Source organism: Octopus sinensis, linkage group LG2 (genome assembly GCF_006345805.1).
Source record: "Octopus sinensis linkage group LG2, ASM634580v1, whole genome shotgun sequence".
Lineage (NCBI taxonomy): Eukaryota > Metazoa > Mollusca > Cephalopoda > Octopoda > Octopodidae > Octopus > Octopus sinensis.
In genome coordinates this window covers 206,124,097-206,138,859 of record NC_042998.1, presented here as the reverse complement: position 1 = coordinate 206,138,859, position 14,763 = coordinate 206,124,097, and the positions used below count along the sequence as shown (strand labels likewise).

The 14,763-nt window shown below is 38.4% G+C and overlaps 1 protein-coding gene and 1 long non-coding RNA gene across 2 annotated transcripts; both read right to left on the bottom strand.

Annotated features, from left to right (window-relative positions):
- Positions 1 to 392: 392 nt before the first annotated feature.
- LOC118762190 lies at positions 393 to 8,537 on the bottom strand. The gene is made up of 2 exons (XM_036500721.1): positions 7,459 to 8,537; positions 393 to 500 (listed from the first exon to the last, which is right to left on the bottom strand). The coding sequence occupies exon 1, from the start codon at positions 8,440 to 8,442 to the stop codon at positions 7,717 to 7,719; it is 726 nt and encodes a 241-aa protein (XP_036356614.1). The 5' UTR covers positions 8,443 to 8,537; the 3' UTR covers positions 393 to 500; positions 7,459 to 7,716.
- A 3,800-nt stretch (positions 8,538 to 12,337) lies between these two features.
- On the bottom strand, positions 12,338 to 14,558 carry LOC118762191. The gene is made up of 2 exons (XR_004997967.1): positions 13,531 to 14,558; positions 12,338 to 13,485 (listed from the first exon to the last, which is right to left on the bottom strand). It is a non-coding gene; the product is annotated as an uncharacterized LOC118762191 (long non-coding RNA).
- Between the last annotated feature and the right edge of the window lie 205 nt (positions 14,559 to 14,763).

Below are 14,763 nucleotides of genomic sequence, written 5' to 3'. Positions count from 1 at the left end.
ATTGGCAAGTCATACTGAGTTAAGAGGGGGAAAAATAAGGGAGAAATGAAAATAGTAAAAAAAGGGAATTTGGTTTACAATTTCACTAATCCTCTTACCATAGACACTTTCGCTTGTAATGGTATGTTTTGGAACCAGATGTATTTATAATTTTTTCTGTAAGTGGATCTGACTTTTGATTCATTAAAATACTGGTGACGTCTTGTTTTTCTGAAAAGTATATATATATATATATATATATATATATATATAAGTAAATAAATGGAGTTGAACACAGATGCTATTCAAATTCTTTTACTTTCGACATGTTTCAAAGACAACATTGGTTTTATTCCAAAGGAATAAACGGTGTAAAATGCAATCTTCTCATCAGGAAAGAAAGAGAACCTATCTCAACAACAAGACATTATAACAATTTTGATGACTGCATAAATGATAAACAGAACACTATTAAGTATTTTTTTAAAAACCGTTAGTAGATCCAACGTCAAAGGCAGACCCTAGGAAGAGAAGAGGTAAAGAAGTAATAAGTAGAGAACAAATAAAGAGGGATATATTGGTTGAAAAAATGTTCAAAGGCTTGGAATAGATTTCTCTATTGAAGTAAAGTGCAAGGTGAACAAAATGTTCAAACTATAAAGACTGGTAAAATCACTTATATGAGCTAAAGGTATGTTACTTGCGTGAATTTTGCTACCCTAGTAACTGTTTATTGAATTTTTCATGTTAATGGTAAACAAAGGATAATTCATTCATCCATTTATATATATATATGTATATATATATATATATATTGTCGTATTTAGGAATGGTCATTTTGCCAGTTTAGCCAATAAAAACACACGCACTATATATTTGGTGTTACTTTGCTTCAGCTTTATTTATTTTTTACATTAATCTTAATCTTATTTCAGCTAGAGTTCTTTCATCACACTCCTGTGACCTCATCAGTGGTCCTTTGCTTTCTTCTTTCTTATTTGTGTGTCTCTCCTTACTAACGGTCAGCCATTTTGTATTTGGCTAAACTGGCAAAATGACCATTCCTAAATACAACAATATCTGTTTCAAAACACAATTTCACATCAAAAATCTTGTAAAACAAATATATAAACATAATATATATATATATAATATATATATATATATATATATAACCCATGCTAGCATGGAAAACGTACGTTAAACAATGATGATGATCATCATCATGATAGATAGATAGATAGATAAAACTTATGTGAAAATGGATGTGTGGCATTCAATCATATAATAAAGTAAATAATATATATACATATGCACACATACATACATACATGCACATAACTACATACCTGTACCCATATGTGCATATGCATATACATATGTATGCATATAGAAGGTAGCTGGAAATTCCTACGGGACAGCTTACTGAGTGCCACAGATTGAGTCTGCGGATGGTGCAAAGTCCCTTCCAGACCTAGAGTAACATGGTGGTGGAATAATACGGTAGACAAAGCCATTAGAATGAAGAAACAGGCCTGCAAACCCTGGAAGGGTGAGTGTAGCAGGGAACTGTACCAGATAGCCAGAAGGGAGGTTGGGCGACAGATATACTTAGGCAAGGGAGAAGCAGAAAAGAAGTTTGCTAATGTCCAGTGACGTGAGGACCAAAGAACTGAAGTATTTTGGATGGCAAGACAGTGTGAGAGAAAATTGTGATGTCACAGGAGAGAAATGTGTCTGCATGGATGATGGTGTACTTGCTTTTAATGATTCGGAAAAGAAAGAGGCTTGGAGAAGCCATTATGAAAGACTGCTGAATGTGGAGAATGAATGGGAGGAGGAGAGCCTGCCAAATGTTGACCCAGTTGAGGAACCAGCTATCCGAATAGACAGCACCCTGGTAGATAAAGCAATTAAGGGTATGAAGCCAGGAAAAGCCCCCGGCCCATCAAGAATCACTGCTGAGATGCTTAAAACATCTGATGGTGTGGGCTATGGCCTAGTCACCCGGATTGTAAACCAGGTAGTTCATGATGGAGTCATACCCATAGACAGGCATAGCAGCACCATAGTCAACTGCTACAAGGGTAAAGGTGATGCTTTAGATAGAAATAACTGTAGGGGTATCAAACTGCTGGGTCAGGTGATGGAGGTCACAGAGAGGGTCATAGCCCAACTAATTCGGGAGAGAGTCTACTTAAATGAGATGCAGTACGGTTTTGTGCCATGTAGAAGCACCACTGATGCTGTATTACTGGTTCGACAACTACAGGAGAAATACCTAGCCAAGATAAACCCTTATACTTGGATATTTTGTGGACTGGAGAAAGCCTTTGACAGGGTCCCCTGATCTCTTATTTGGTGGGCGATGTGGAAACTGGGGATTGACGAATGGTTAATAAGGGCTGTACAGAGATGCCATTAGTAAGGTTAGGGTTGGCAATGAGTATAGTGAAGAATTCTGGGTAGAAGTAGGGGTCCACCAAGGATCAGCCCTCAGCCTTCTCTTATTCATCATAGTCGTCCAGGCAATAACAGAGAAATTCAAGATAGGATTCCATTAGCACTATGACCCAGCAACACCGGGTCATAATGCTAGTACATATATATAAATATATATATATGTATATATACATATATGCATACATATATAGATACATATCTATCACGGCTGCCCCCTCGTTATCGAGTATGGCCATTGCACGAAGCTTAACTGTTACTGGTGCTGTGATCGAATGTGACTTTTTAGCCCAGCCAAAGATCTACAATGTCTTGTACAGAATTGGCAACTAAAACCTTTACCGGTAATAGCCGGCTGTAGTTGTAACTGGGCTTCATGTACCTTTGCATGTCGTTGAAGTCCTCTTGCCGAATTACACTCTCTTCCACATGCCCGACAGATATGATTAGTATGGTGCGTAACACCACCACCAGTGGCCAGGTTGTCACTCATCTGTCTCGCTTTATGACTACGAAGATGACTCTTGAGTCCAGCTTTACTGAGGCAGAGTCTTGCACAGACACTGCATGTCAGAATCATAGGAAGACCCTTCCTATCTGGAAGTGTAACAGCGATGCCCTTCCTGACATCCCTCCTTACTTTCTCATGTACAACTCGAGATTTCTCAAAAGTGGCTGTCCCCTTGTGCACAATCCTTCTCCACCTGCTACGATCAATAGCTATGCCTTCACATGTGTCAGGAGAGATACAAGCATCTCTTAAGGAAGCCTTCAGCAAGTCCTTATACCTCTTTTTTGGTTTATGTGGAGGTCGTTCTCCTTTGTCTAACTCTCCATAAAAGAGTTGTTTTGGCATCCTTGAATCCTTCATCCTGACCAGATGACCACCCCATCTGAGCCTTTGCGTTAACACAAGAGCTTCTATACTTTCACACCGAGAGCCTTCCAATATTTCAAGATCACTGATGCGGTCCTTCCACTTAATGCCATAGATCCGTCTGAGACACATCTGATGGAAACGTTCCGATTGTTTAAGGTGGTATCAATATATGACCCACGTCTCGCAGGCATATAGAAGAGAAGGGAGCACACATGCCTTGTACACCTTTATCTTTGTCTTTCTGCATATGTCTCGCCGACTCCAGTGGTGCTTTTCTATCCTTCCGAAAACAACACTTGCTTTCCTAATTCTATATGGAATTTCATCATCCAAATTGCTATATCTATTAATAGTGCTTCCCAGGTAGACAAACTTATCAACTACATATGGTATGTACATATAATATATATATATATATATATATATATATATATAATATATATATATATATATATATATATATACATATATATACACACACATATATATAGATATATATATTATACATATAATAGAATCAAAGGCTTTAGAGTCAATGTAGCAAAGACCAAAGTTCTAGTAAGTAGGAAGGCAAACTCACCACACACTCCTTCAGGTAGGTGGCCCTGCTCGATCTGTAGAAAAGGTGTAGGTAGAAACTCCATAAGATGTACCCAGTGTAAGAGGTGCAGCAATATCAAAGGAAAATTAACCGAGAAAATAGCTTTCATGTGCGGCAGATGCACAGGGGTAATAGACACCATTGATACTCAGAAAAAAGATTCCATTACACTCCTTGGAGAGAGACTAGAAGTAGTTGATAGTTTCTGCTACCTAGGTGACCAAGTTGGTAGCAGGGGTGGATGCTCAGAAAGTGTTACGACTAGAATAAGAATAGCCTGGGCAAAGTTTAGGAAGCTTCTACCCCTACTGGCGACAAAGGGTCTCTCGCTCAGAGTGAAAGGTAGATTGTATGACGCACGTGTGCGAACTGCCGTGACTGCGGAGGACATGCGTAGGCTCGAGAGAAATGAAGCTAGCATGATCTACTGGATGTGTAATGTCAGTGTCCCTGCACAACAGAGTGTAAGCGCCCTGAGAGAAATGTTGGGCATAAGAAGCATTGGATGCAGCGTGCAGGAGAGGCGATTGCATTGGTATGGTCATGTACTATGGATGGATGAGGAGAGATGTCTGAAGAAGTGCCACTCCCAAACTGTTGAAGAAATCCGGGGTAGAGGTAGACCCAGGAAGACATGGGACGAGGTGGTCAAGCATGACCTTCGTACTTTGAGCTTCACAGAGGCTATGACGAAAGACCAAGACCTCTGGAGATATGCTGTGACTTTGAAGACCCGACAAATGAAGTGAGTTTATGGCTTGCAGGACGGCCTGCTGTGCTGACCTTGGATCGTAGAGTGACCCGCTGTTCTTGAGGAGACCTATTGAGTCAAGTACGTCAACACCAACATCAAAATGAAAATCAAATGGAAATTATAGTTAAGACACCTGTGCCAGTGACACGTAAAAAGCACCGTCCGAACATGGTATGCCAGCGCCGCCTGACTGGCATCCGTGTGGGTGACACGTAAAAGCACCAACCGATCGTGGCCGTTTGCCAGCCTGCTCTGGCACGTAAAAACCACCCACTACACTCACGGAGTGGTTGGCGTTAGGAAGGGCATCCAGCTGTAGAAACACTGCCAAATCAGACTAGAGCCTGGTGCAGCCTCCATGGCTTACCAGACCCCAGTTGAACCGTCCAACACATGCTAGTAAGGAAAACAGACGATAAATGATGATATATATATATATAATATATATATATATATATATACACACACACATATATATATATATATATATATATATATACACATATACATATACATATATATATATACATGCATATATATATATATATATATATATATATATATATATATATATATATATATAGGAAAGAGGGTTTGAAAATGCAGAGGTCTTTTAACCCTTTCGTTACCAAACCGCCCAAAGCCACCCGAAAAAAATTTTGGTTAATGTGACCAAACCCGCCTGAATTTACCTATTCATATTTAAATGAGAATATCAGAGCTAATCTCTTTAGTACATTCGTGAAAACACGTGATTATGCTTCGTAAACAGTTCATCGACAGTTTTGTACAACGATCGACGTGTAATTTTAATTCCCTGAATTTTGGGAGATTTTTTTTCCACATTTTTTTCGGCATCGATTTTTCTTCAACTTTGAAAATGGATAGGAGTTTCATGTTATCAAGCATTGATTCTGAATTGGAAAATTTGTGAAACAAATACTGGGTACTGTTGTGGATTTAGTTTTTATACAGGGAAACTAATGTTAGTCAGCATGGCTTAGGGTATGATGTGGTCTGGAAGTTATTGTTTGAAGCGATCAATGCGGAAACAAACTTACGCAGAACGTAAACAAACACAGAATGGGGGTTCAAATTTCGGAAAATTTGTGAAGCAAATACTGGGTACTGCGTGGATTTAGTTTTTATACAGGGAAAATAATGTTAGTCAGCATGGCCTTTATCCCTTCCATACCATAACCAGGGCCGTATATTATTTTTTGACCGATTTCTTTAGTTCGGTCAAACTTACGGTGGATTCAAGTATTTCACTTTATTCCACCTTTATGGTACACCTGTTGTGCATTAAATTCAACTGATGATATAGTGATGTGCACAATTCTTCTTTATCAAAATTTTGTTGCATACCCATTTGAATATTAGCTGATGATTCATTTTCTATGGTGATGTTTAAACAAAATTTTAATATTTTTACCTTCTGCTCAATTTAAAATTTTAATATTTTTACCTTTTGCTCAATTTAAAATTTTAATATTTTTACCTTTTGCTCAATTTACCTGGATTTACCTGTAATTAAAGTCACTTTGAGACAAAAGTTATGCAATAGAATTGATTAAGAACCCTTTCTTTAATTATGTTCCAAATATCACATTCATATGTTGATAAGTAAAAAAGTTACAGTTATTTAATGAAACAAGCCTAGATTCATGATTATTTTAGAATTTAATTGAAACTCATGAGGGGTGTATTTTGGTCAGAAATATAGTAACGAAAGGGTTAAAGACTTGACTTGACCGGTTTCACTTGTTTAAAAATAGATTATCAAAAGTAAAATGTAAAGCTTTGTATAAGCTTTGTTGTTTTAAAAAATGGTTATCACAAAAGTATTAAAATACACAGTTGAAGTGCCCACATCGACAATAAGGTTGATATACCTCGTAGGATGAGCTCCTGGATCTTAAGAACTTTCCGGCCCAGAGAACAAGGTGTCACCATTCCACTTTTCTCCTCCTTTGTACTGCCACACCTCGAATAGTGATGCCCCTTGTGGTCTCCCCATACAAAACAAAACATCTCGAGGATCGAATCACCCCAGAGAGCACTCACTAAACAAATTGAAGGCATAACTAATCTCGATTATTGGGACCGCCTCAAAGCCTTGAAACTCTACTTTCTCCAGCACCGCCATGAGTGGTACATCATTTATACGATCTGGAGAATATGCCATCAGCATTGGCCAAACAATCTGAACATTAGTTTCAAGGTTCATCCAAGGCTGGGACCACAGGCCATACGTCCCCTGCCCAATTCAGGATTGCAGCATATAGGTACACTGCGACATAATTTCTTTTCCTCAACAGGCCCTGTCCTGTTTAACATTGTCCCAAAAGACATCAAAGAGGAAACGGATCCCATCACCTTTAAACGGAGTCTGCACAGATTTCTTCAAGAAATACCAGACAAGCTGCCCATACCTGGATACAACACACTCAATAAGAACTCATTACTTGAATGAACCATAAGCAAAACTTGACATTAAAAGGATTTAGATAATCCTATCAGGTAGTGTTATTAAGTTAGACATGGCCTGGACCAATCTTTGGTTGAAACATAAGTTTACCTAAGTTATACAGTCTTTTATAATGATGAAAATGTTAAGAGGGTTTTTTTGTTTAAATGGTTTACATTAAAGTGTTCAAAATAAGTTGTAAAATAAATTTATAATCATTTTAAGTTCATCAAAAATCATGGTTGTATAAGAAGTATATATACAGAAGGAAATATATTTAAGTATTTATACAGAATTTTAGGAGAATGACTAACCTTTCTATCCATCATCTTCTGTCTGGGTATATATTGTCAGACACACAGTAGACTCGACTATAACATTCTGTTATTGGTCACTGCTTGCCTGACAGATATAATATAATGAAATTATTGTGTCCAGTGTCCAGGTGCACTACAACTCATCAAAGGTGCATATACAGTACATAGAATTATGTACAAATGTCAGGAGAGTGAACAGTGTTTGAGCCATGATATACATGTGTGCATGTGTATGGAGGGGAAGATAGGGGGATATCAGGTGTAGTGTTGGCGAATTTCAGGAAGCATGGAGATTTTACAGGGTGCAATGTCTAGGCAACTAACAGCTGATGCAGGTAGTTTGTTCCATGTTTCAGCAACTCTGAGTGTGAAAGAATGTTTCCGAAAGTCATGGGAGTTGTGCTGTTTTCTGACTTTGTAAGCGTGCCCACATGCGTTAGATACATGGAGCTCAAAAAGGTGTTGAAGGTGATTGTTGGCACAATGGTTAATAATTTTGTGGATGTTTACCAAGTCATTTGCCAGATGTCGGAGCTTCAATGTATCTATGCCCAGGGAAGCAAGGCGTTCAGAATATCGTAGATACCTGATGGAGAGTATTTGCTTGGTTGCACATCTCTGAACAGTTTCCAGGAGGTCAATGTCCTGAGCAGTATAGTGGTTCCAGACTGGTGATGCAAATTCCAAGTGTGGCCACACCATAGCCATATACAGCCTTAAATAGATAGCTGGAGAGTGGCTGACAAATGTCTTGCTAAGTAATGCCAAGACACCCTCAGCCTTCTTGACAATTTTAGAGATGTGCTTTGTCCCATTTAAATTGTTGCTGATAGTAATGCCCAGGTCACGTTCACAAGAAAACTTCTTGATATTAGTGTTGTGGAGAGAGGATATGGATGCTGGGTTTTTCCTCCCAAAATGCATGGTAGTACAGTTGTCCACAATCTGCTTGAGTTGCCTGTCCATGATCCATTGTTGCATTGTGTCCAAGTCTGGTTGCAGGAAAGATCTATAGTGTTCAGGGTCTATCCTTTTTATCTCAAGATACAGCTTGATGTCATCTGCATATTTCAGTACTGTGGCATTCTTTAAGTTGGCATCTACCTGTCATATACCAAGTTCTATTGACTCTGCTTGTCTAAGATTGTGCTGTTCTTAGTACCAGTCATATACTGTGGTCTATTAACTCTGCTGCTGCTCTTAGTAACCAGTTAATGTAAGAAATCAATAAACATTGGACAGCAACACAAGTTTGAAGGTCAATTTTTGGATTTTTAATCAAATCCAATTTATTTTCCTTTCCTAGTTAAAGACCATTGAGAAAGACAAACATCAGAATATCATCCAACTCCTTCATCAAGCTGGAATTCTTGCACTGGAATTATATTTCAAATTTCAGACATCTACGGTCAGAGCTTCCACAATAAAGGAATCCAGAAGTAAAAAACCCATCTTATTTGTTTTTAACAACAAAAAGTTTTGGCTGTTTGGTAAGAAGTTTGCTTCCTAGCCACATGGTTCCAGGATCAGTCCCATCATGTGGCACCTTGGGCAAGTGTCTTCTACTATAGTCTCAGACCAACCAAAGCTTTGTGAGTGGATTTGGTAGACAGAAACTGAAAGAAGCCCATCATACATGTGTCCTCGTTTGTCCCCTACCACTGCTTGACAACCGGTGTTCATGTGCTTACGTTCACGTAACTTAGCAGTTCAGCAAAGAAACCAATAGAATAAATGCCAAGCTTAAAAAAAAAGTACTGGAGTCAATCCATTTGACTAAAAGTTCTTCAAGGCAGTGCCCTAGCATGGCCACAATCTAATAACTGAAACAAGTAAAAGATAAAAAGATCCACCCAGTCCGTTCGCCATTAGAAATAGGAGGAAGAGATGCTTGCTAGTGCTGGGAGCAACAGCCTCAATAATATAACTGCCATCCCATACTCAAACCCAAAATAAACAATGTCAAAATTCAACAGTCAACAACTTCAGGAAAATAAGTGGTAAAAATGAAAATGCAAAATGAGAGAAAGAAAAGCTCCAACAACTTTGTGTTATTAATTGCGAATATTGCAAATGCAAAAGGAAAATTAATCATTTGCCAACTCCAGACTAAAAATGAAAAAAAGCATGAGAAAGGCATGTCACAAAAAGAAATGTTTTCAGCCCAAAGAATTAACTCAACAAAAACTGAAAACGGAAGTGAATGTCATGTTTATTTATTTCCATTATTGTTTTGAATTAATCATGCATTATCTCAAAGCTTTCAGATTTTTATGATGTGGTTGTTTATTGTCAGAATGAAATTGTAGGGTAGGTGTGAGAGGCTGGATCTGACCAGTTTGAACAAAAACCTAGTAGAATATTTGGGCCGAATTTGGCTAGTTTGAATGCTAAAAGGTTAAGCTATTTCAAGAGGAGGAGGTAGAGGGAGCTCCGGATGATATGCGCCCCCTCAAGTGAAGCAAGACTTAAGGAAACGTAAATGTCTAGTCTTTAAAACCAAGGAAGATATGACAAGACAGAACAGTGTGTGACACACTTGCCCATCATGGTAAATTGGGGAAAAGGAATTTATCACAACCAGAGGTATCAGTAGGAATTCTGTCCCTTGAATTGTTATTATCATTGCAGCAATGTTTGGGCAGATGAGATGACCCATAACAGCATGCAGAGTTTCAAGAGTCAACAGAGCTAGCTAAATCCTGATGACATTTTAAAGACCACAAGGACATTATGGAGTTTCATGGCAGTATAAAGCAGCAGAAACAAAGTCAATCAAGCTGGCAGTGTATGACAGAAGACCAAGTTGCTACATGTGAAGATGCAAGAACTACATGAGAGATTTTGCCCGGATGTAGCATGGCAACAGAAGCACATTGCTAAGATGAAGAACATGGTTGCTGCTGCCCTTATTTCCATAGCAACCATCGTTCACTGTTGAAAGGATGAAAGACCAGAAGAGAGAAAAGAGAAATTCCTTCATTCTCAATGCCACCAGCCTAGCACAAGACCAGACAGAAATTCCAGTCCACCATCTTGAAGGAGACGGAAACCAGATAAAGGTGAAGGACAATAAAAGATAAAAACATTATCCTCAATGGAAGTCACACTGATGGGGAGGATATTTCACAATTCTCCAAAACAAAAACAAAAACCTCTTGATATTACTGGTTTTTATTGACCCTTGAAATTAGGAATGAAAGGTTCAGTTGACTGGAATGTGATTTCAGGATGGTGTTGGATGCTTATGGATTTGAACAAGCAACCTTAGACTCCTTTAGTCAAACAATCAAGTTAGTGTTAGCATACGTGGTCTGATCAATAAGTATCCGGAATGTTGCCATAGTAACAAAGCTAAAGTATGCAGAGTGAAGCTGCTTGGCACAGATTGACCTTGGACTCTGCCAAGCATATATACACTAAGTTTGAATGTCCTAGCTTACTTCCATTGTTTACAGCAGTGCTTGGAAGGAACCTGTGTAGCGTGTGACCGTTGCATTGACCATACTGGAGAAAGTTGAGCAGAGACTCTGCATCAAATTTTGCCAAAAGCTTGGTGATACCTGCTCAGAGGCCTACACAAAGTTTTTATTGATCTCGGCACAATCAAGTTAATCTTGTGCAACTGAAGCCCAAGTGTCTTTTTGGTCAACTGAAAGCAGTTTTGGTACAAACTTGGCAAATACGTGTCTCACACCCAAATCTTTCAATGATAATGGACTGAACTGAACTCTAACTAATCTGCACATCCTCTGATAACTAATGGAAGGTGATTCGACAATTTCCTCCTCACAGCTGCACACACATCTACAATGTTTTTCTCAGTTCTGCTGGTTATGGGTTTCCCAGAATGTTCATCACTATCAACATTTCTTAGCTATCTTAGAAACATCTGAACCACTCGTACACTTGGGTGAAACTCTTACATTCCTCCCCATACACTTCCTTCAACTTTACATAGGCCTCTGAGCAAGGTTCACCATAATAACATTTTCTGTCAGGGTCAATGCAATGATCACACGTTACTTTGAAGCACTGCTGTAAACAGGGGAAGTGAGCTAGAATGTTAAAACTGTGCAAAGTGGCTTCATTCTGTAGTTACGTTGCTATGACAACAGTCCAGATACTTATTGATCAGACCACGTATTTAATGCAAGTGGAGGCATTAAAAAGCTAATTAGAAATAATTATGAAGTAACCTAAAGACCATTGTCACACAATGACTAATGTTATTTTAATTATTTTCCAAAGACATCTGCTTGAACTATATATATACTGATGTCCAAATTTACAAAAACCATCTCAATGCTATTTGGATGGAAAATATTAATATAAGCCATCATTACAGAACCTGACACCAATAGAATAATTCTGATGTTAAAATGTGTCAAGATGAAGACAAAGAAAGATGATGTGCTCTGTATCTGTTCAGCCCCATGTCAGAATGAAAAAGCAGCTGATATGACATGAAAGCTACTGTCAAAAATGCAAGAGTGACAAATTAAATTTCAATTTAAATCTCTCCCCCATATCACCATCACCGGTTTTCTTGACTTGAAATTTCAAATTAATCTTTACAAATGGAGATATTTTCAGAAACCAAAATCAGGGAGTGAGCATGGTATGAAATTATAATTCAAACACAAATAAAATTCAAATAAAACAACAGATTTAAATTCTATTATCATTTTTTTTTCATAATTCAATATATTTCTCCTAACAATATTAGTCTTTGAAGATATCAAAATTTTATTCATTTTAAATTTCAAACTTGACAAAATAAATTTTTTTGTAAAAAAATGCTGTTAATAAAAAATATGATCTTGAAATATAATTTCTATCCTTTGCATTAAATGATTATTTTTTTTTGTTTTCCTTTTTTACAGTATAATTCAATAGATTAAAAAACTATACTGGATAAATTATAGATTTTTAGCTGAGCACAATCAAGTGACTAGAAATTACCAAGGAAATGTCACACAGTTCCTTACTATTTTGCAGCACATAGAAGACTGTATGCATCTGGAAAAGAAACCAAATCCTTCCTAAATCCTATCCGACTGTTTTAACAAAAGGAAGAACACATCAGATAATGTGGTCATAGATACACTTCTTGAAATAAAGACAGAATGGCAATGGCAAGGCATGTTTGTTGGTTTCAGATTAGAACAACAACTGTTACAGTTCCATTACAAACTGTAACAGTGTTTCCAACCCAAAAATAAGTGGCTGTTTAATTAAGGGGTTTGCTCCAGGTGAAACACAACACTGCTGCATCCCTTCAACAACAGAGACAAGTCAACCAGTACATTGGAAGTGAAATTTCCATCCACCTGTACCCACTAGGTCATGGCATCATCTCCATGGGGTCCTATCAGAAGCAACTATCATTAGATCTTCCAGTTAGATTCTCAAGTACAACCGAGACTATGGAAATTATTTAGCCATCTCGTTCTAGGTTTCATGCTGGTTGGCACTTAAAGAATCCACCTTGTGATTGATTCTTATGACATTCTAATCACATGTCCGTAGTACCATAACTGTGACATCTCAATGCAGAGAGGTAGAACCTCAGCTTCAAAAGATTCCGTGATCTCTGTACAACACGTCCTTTGGCACAGGTAGTACACTGCGGTGCAAAAAGTTGCAGCAGAGAGAGTAAAAATATCCAAGGCTAAGTCATGGGAGGGCTTGGGGGGGGGGGGGTTAAACTAGACTCAAGCTTTAGATCAGCCAATAACAGATTCTGGCTGCCCATCTACTGACTTTGTAACAAGAAGCCCTCTTCCACACATAGCATTAAGAACTCATCTGGAGTTCTTCTCTCTACAGAGAAGAGCATCTTTGAGATGATCTAAATCCTGTCACAATTAAGTCTTCTGGTAGGCACAAGGTACATCTAAGAGTGAAGACTTCCCTCAAAGAGGCTGAAGTCATAAAGGGAACTGAAGTGCTTAAATGTAGCAAGGCTGCTGGAGAGGATGACATGCAACCCTAAACATTAAAAGTCTTGAATAGAAAAGACTACATTATCCCCTATATTTGTGTATTTCCTTATCACAAATACACTGGCTAACTAGTATTTGCCCAGTGGCTAAGATCTCTGGAAAGACACCAAAACAATGGCAATCTCAGGTGATGAGACCAATTTTTAAAAAAAGGGAGACAAGAGAAAGAGAGAATGCTCTAATTATACAGGAATCGCATTGTTGAGCCTTCCCAATGAAGTCTAAGCTAGGTGTCTGAGAAAAAAGATATGTAAGAAAGTTGTCTAGCCTGAACTCACTGAAGAAATATGTGGCTTCTTTCTTGGATGCAGCAAAACTGGCCAGATAGTCACACTATGGCAGATCTTTGAGAAATCATGGGAATTTTGCCAAGATGTATATGCTTTCTTTGTAGACCTCAGAAAAGCATATGACCACGTGTGGCAGTTATGCTGAGGAGAATTTGGGATTATTTTGCATCTAGTTGCCATGAAGTTCTTATATAAATGCCCTGATATTTGTGTATGGTAAGTGGTGCTAAGTTGTTACCTTTTTACATAGGTAGGGGTGTGTATTTTTATAAATGAGATTAACATGCACAGCCACTGCAATAGTGGTATCACAATCAGTGGGTTAAGGATCTGTCAGCTGGTATTTAAAGACATAGTGTTATTTGGCTCATCAGAATGTGACCTTCAGCATGCACTGAATGGGTTCACTGCTGAGTACTACAAGGTAGGGATGAGAATTAGCACTGTGAAGACCGTGACACTGGTGACTCTCAAGAAAGTCTTCTCAGTGTATTCTGCATTTTAGTGGAACATCACCAACACAAGTGGAGAAGTTTAAGTATCTTTTGGACGTGGAGTGGTTGGCGTTAGGAAGGGCATCCAGCCGTAGAAACACTGCCAGATCTGACTGGGCCTGACGAAGCCTTCCAGCTTCACAGACCCCAGTTGACCCGTCCAACCCATGCTAGCATGGAAAGCGGACGCTAAACGATGATGATGATGATGATGAATGGGGAAGCAAGAGGCTGAATTGCAGGTGCTGGCAAAGTAATGCACCAGCTCCAACATGCGATCATCAGAAGAGAAGGGGTTAATTGAAACAAACCAAACTCACTATCTTTCCTTCAGTTCGGCTTTCTTGCCTCTCCTCAACTATGGTCATGAATATATATATATATATATATTATATATATATATATATATATATATAGCATCATTGTTTAATGTCTGCTTTCCATGGTGACATGGGTTGGCTGGTTTGACATGAAGCAGACTAGCTGTGAGCTGTCCACACTCCAGCTGTC

Coding starts and splice junctions, on each gene's coding strand:
- LOC118762190 (XM_036500721.1), bottom strand. CDS start 8,442: ATGCAACAATGGATCATGGACAGGCAACTCAAGCAGATTGTGGACAAC.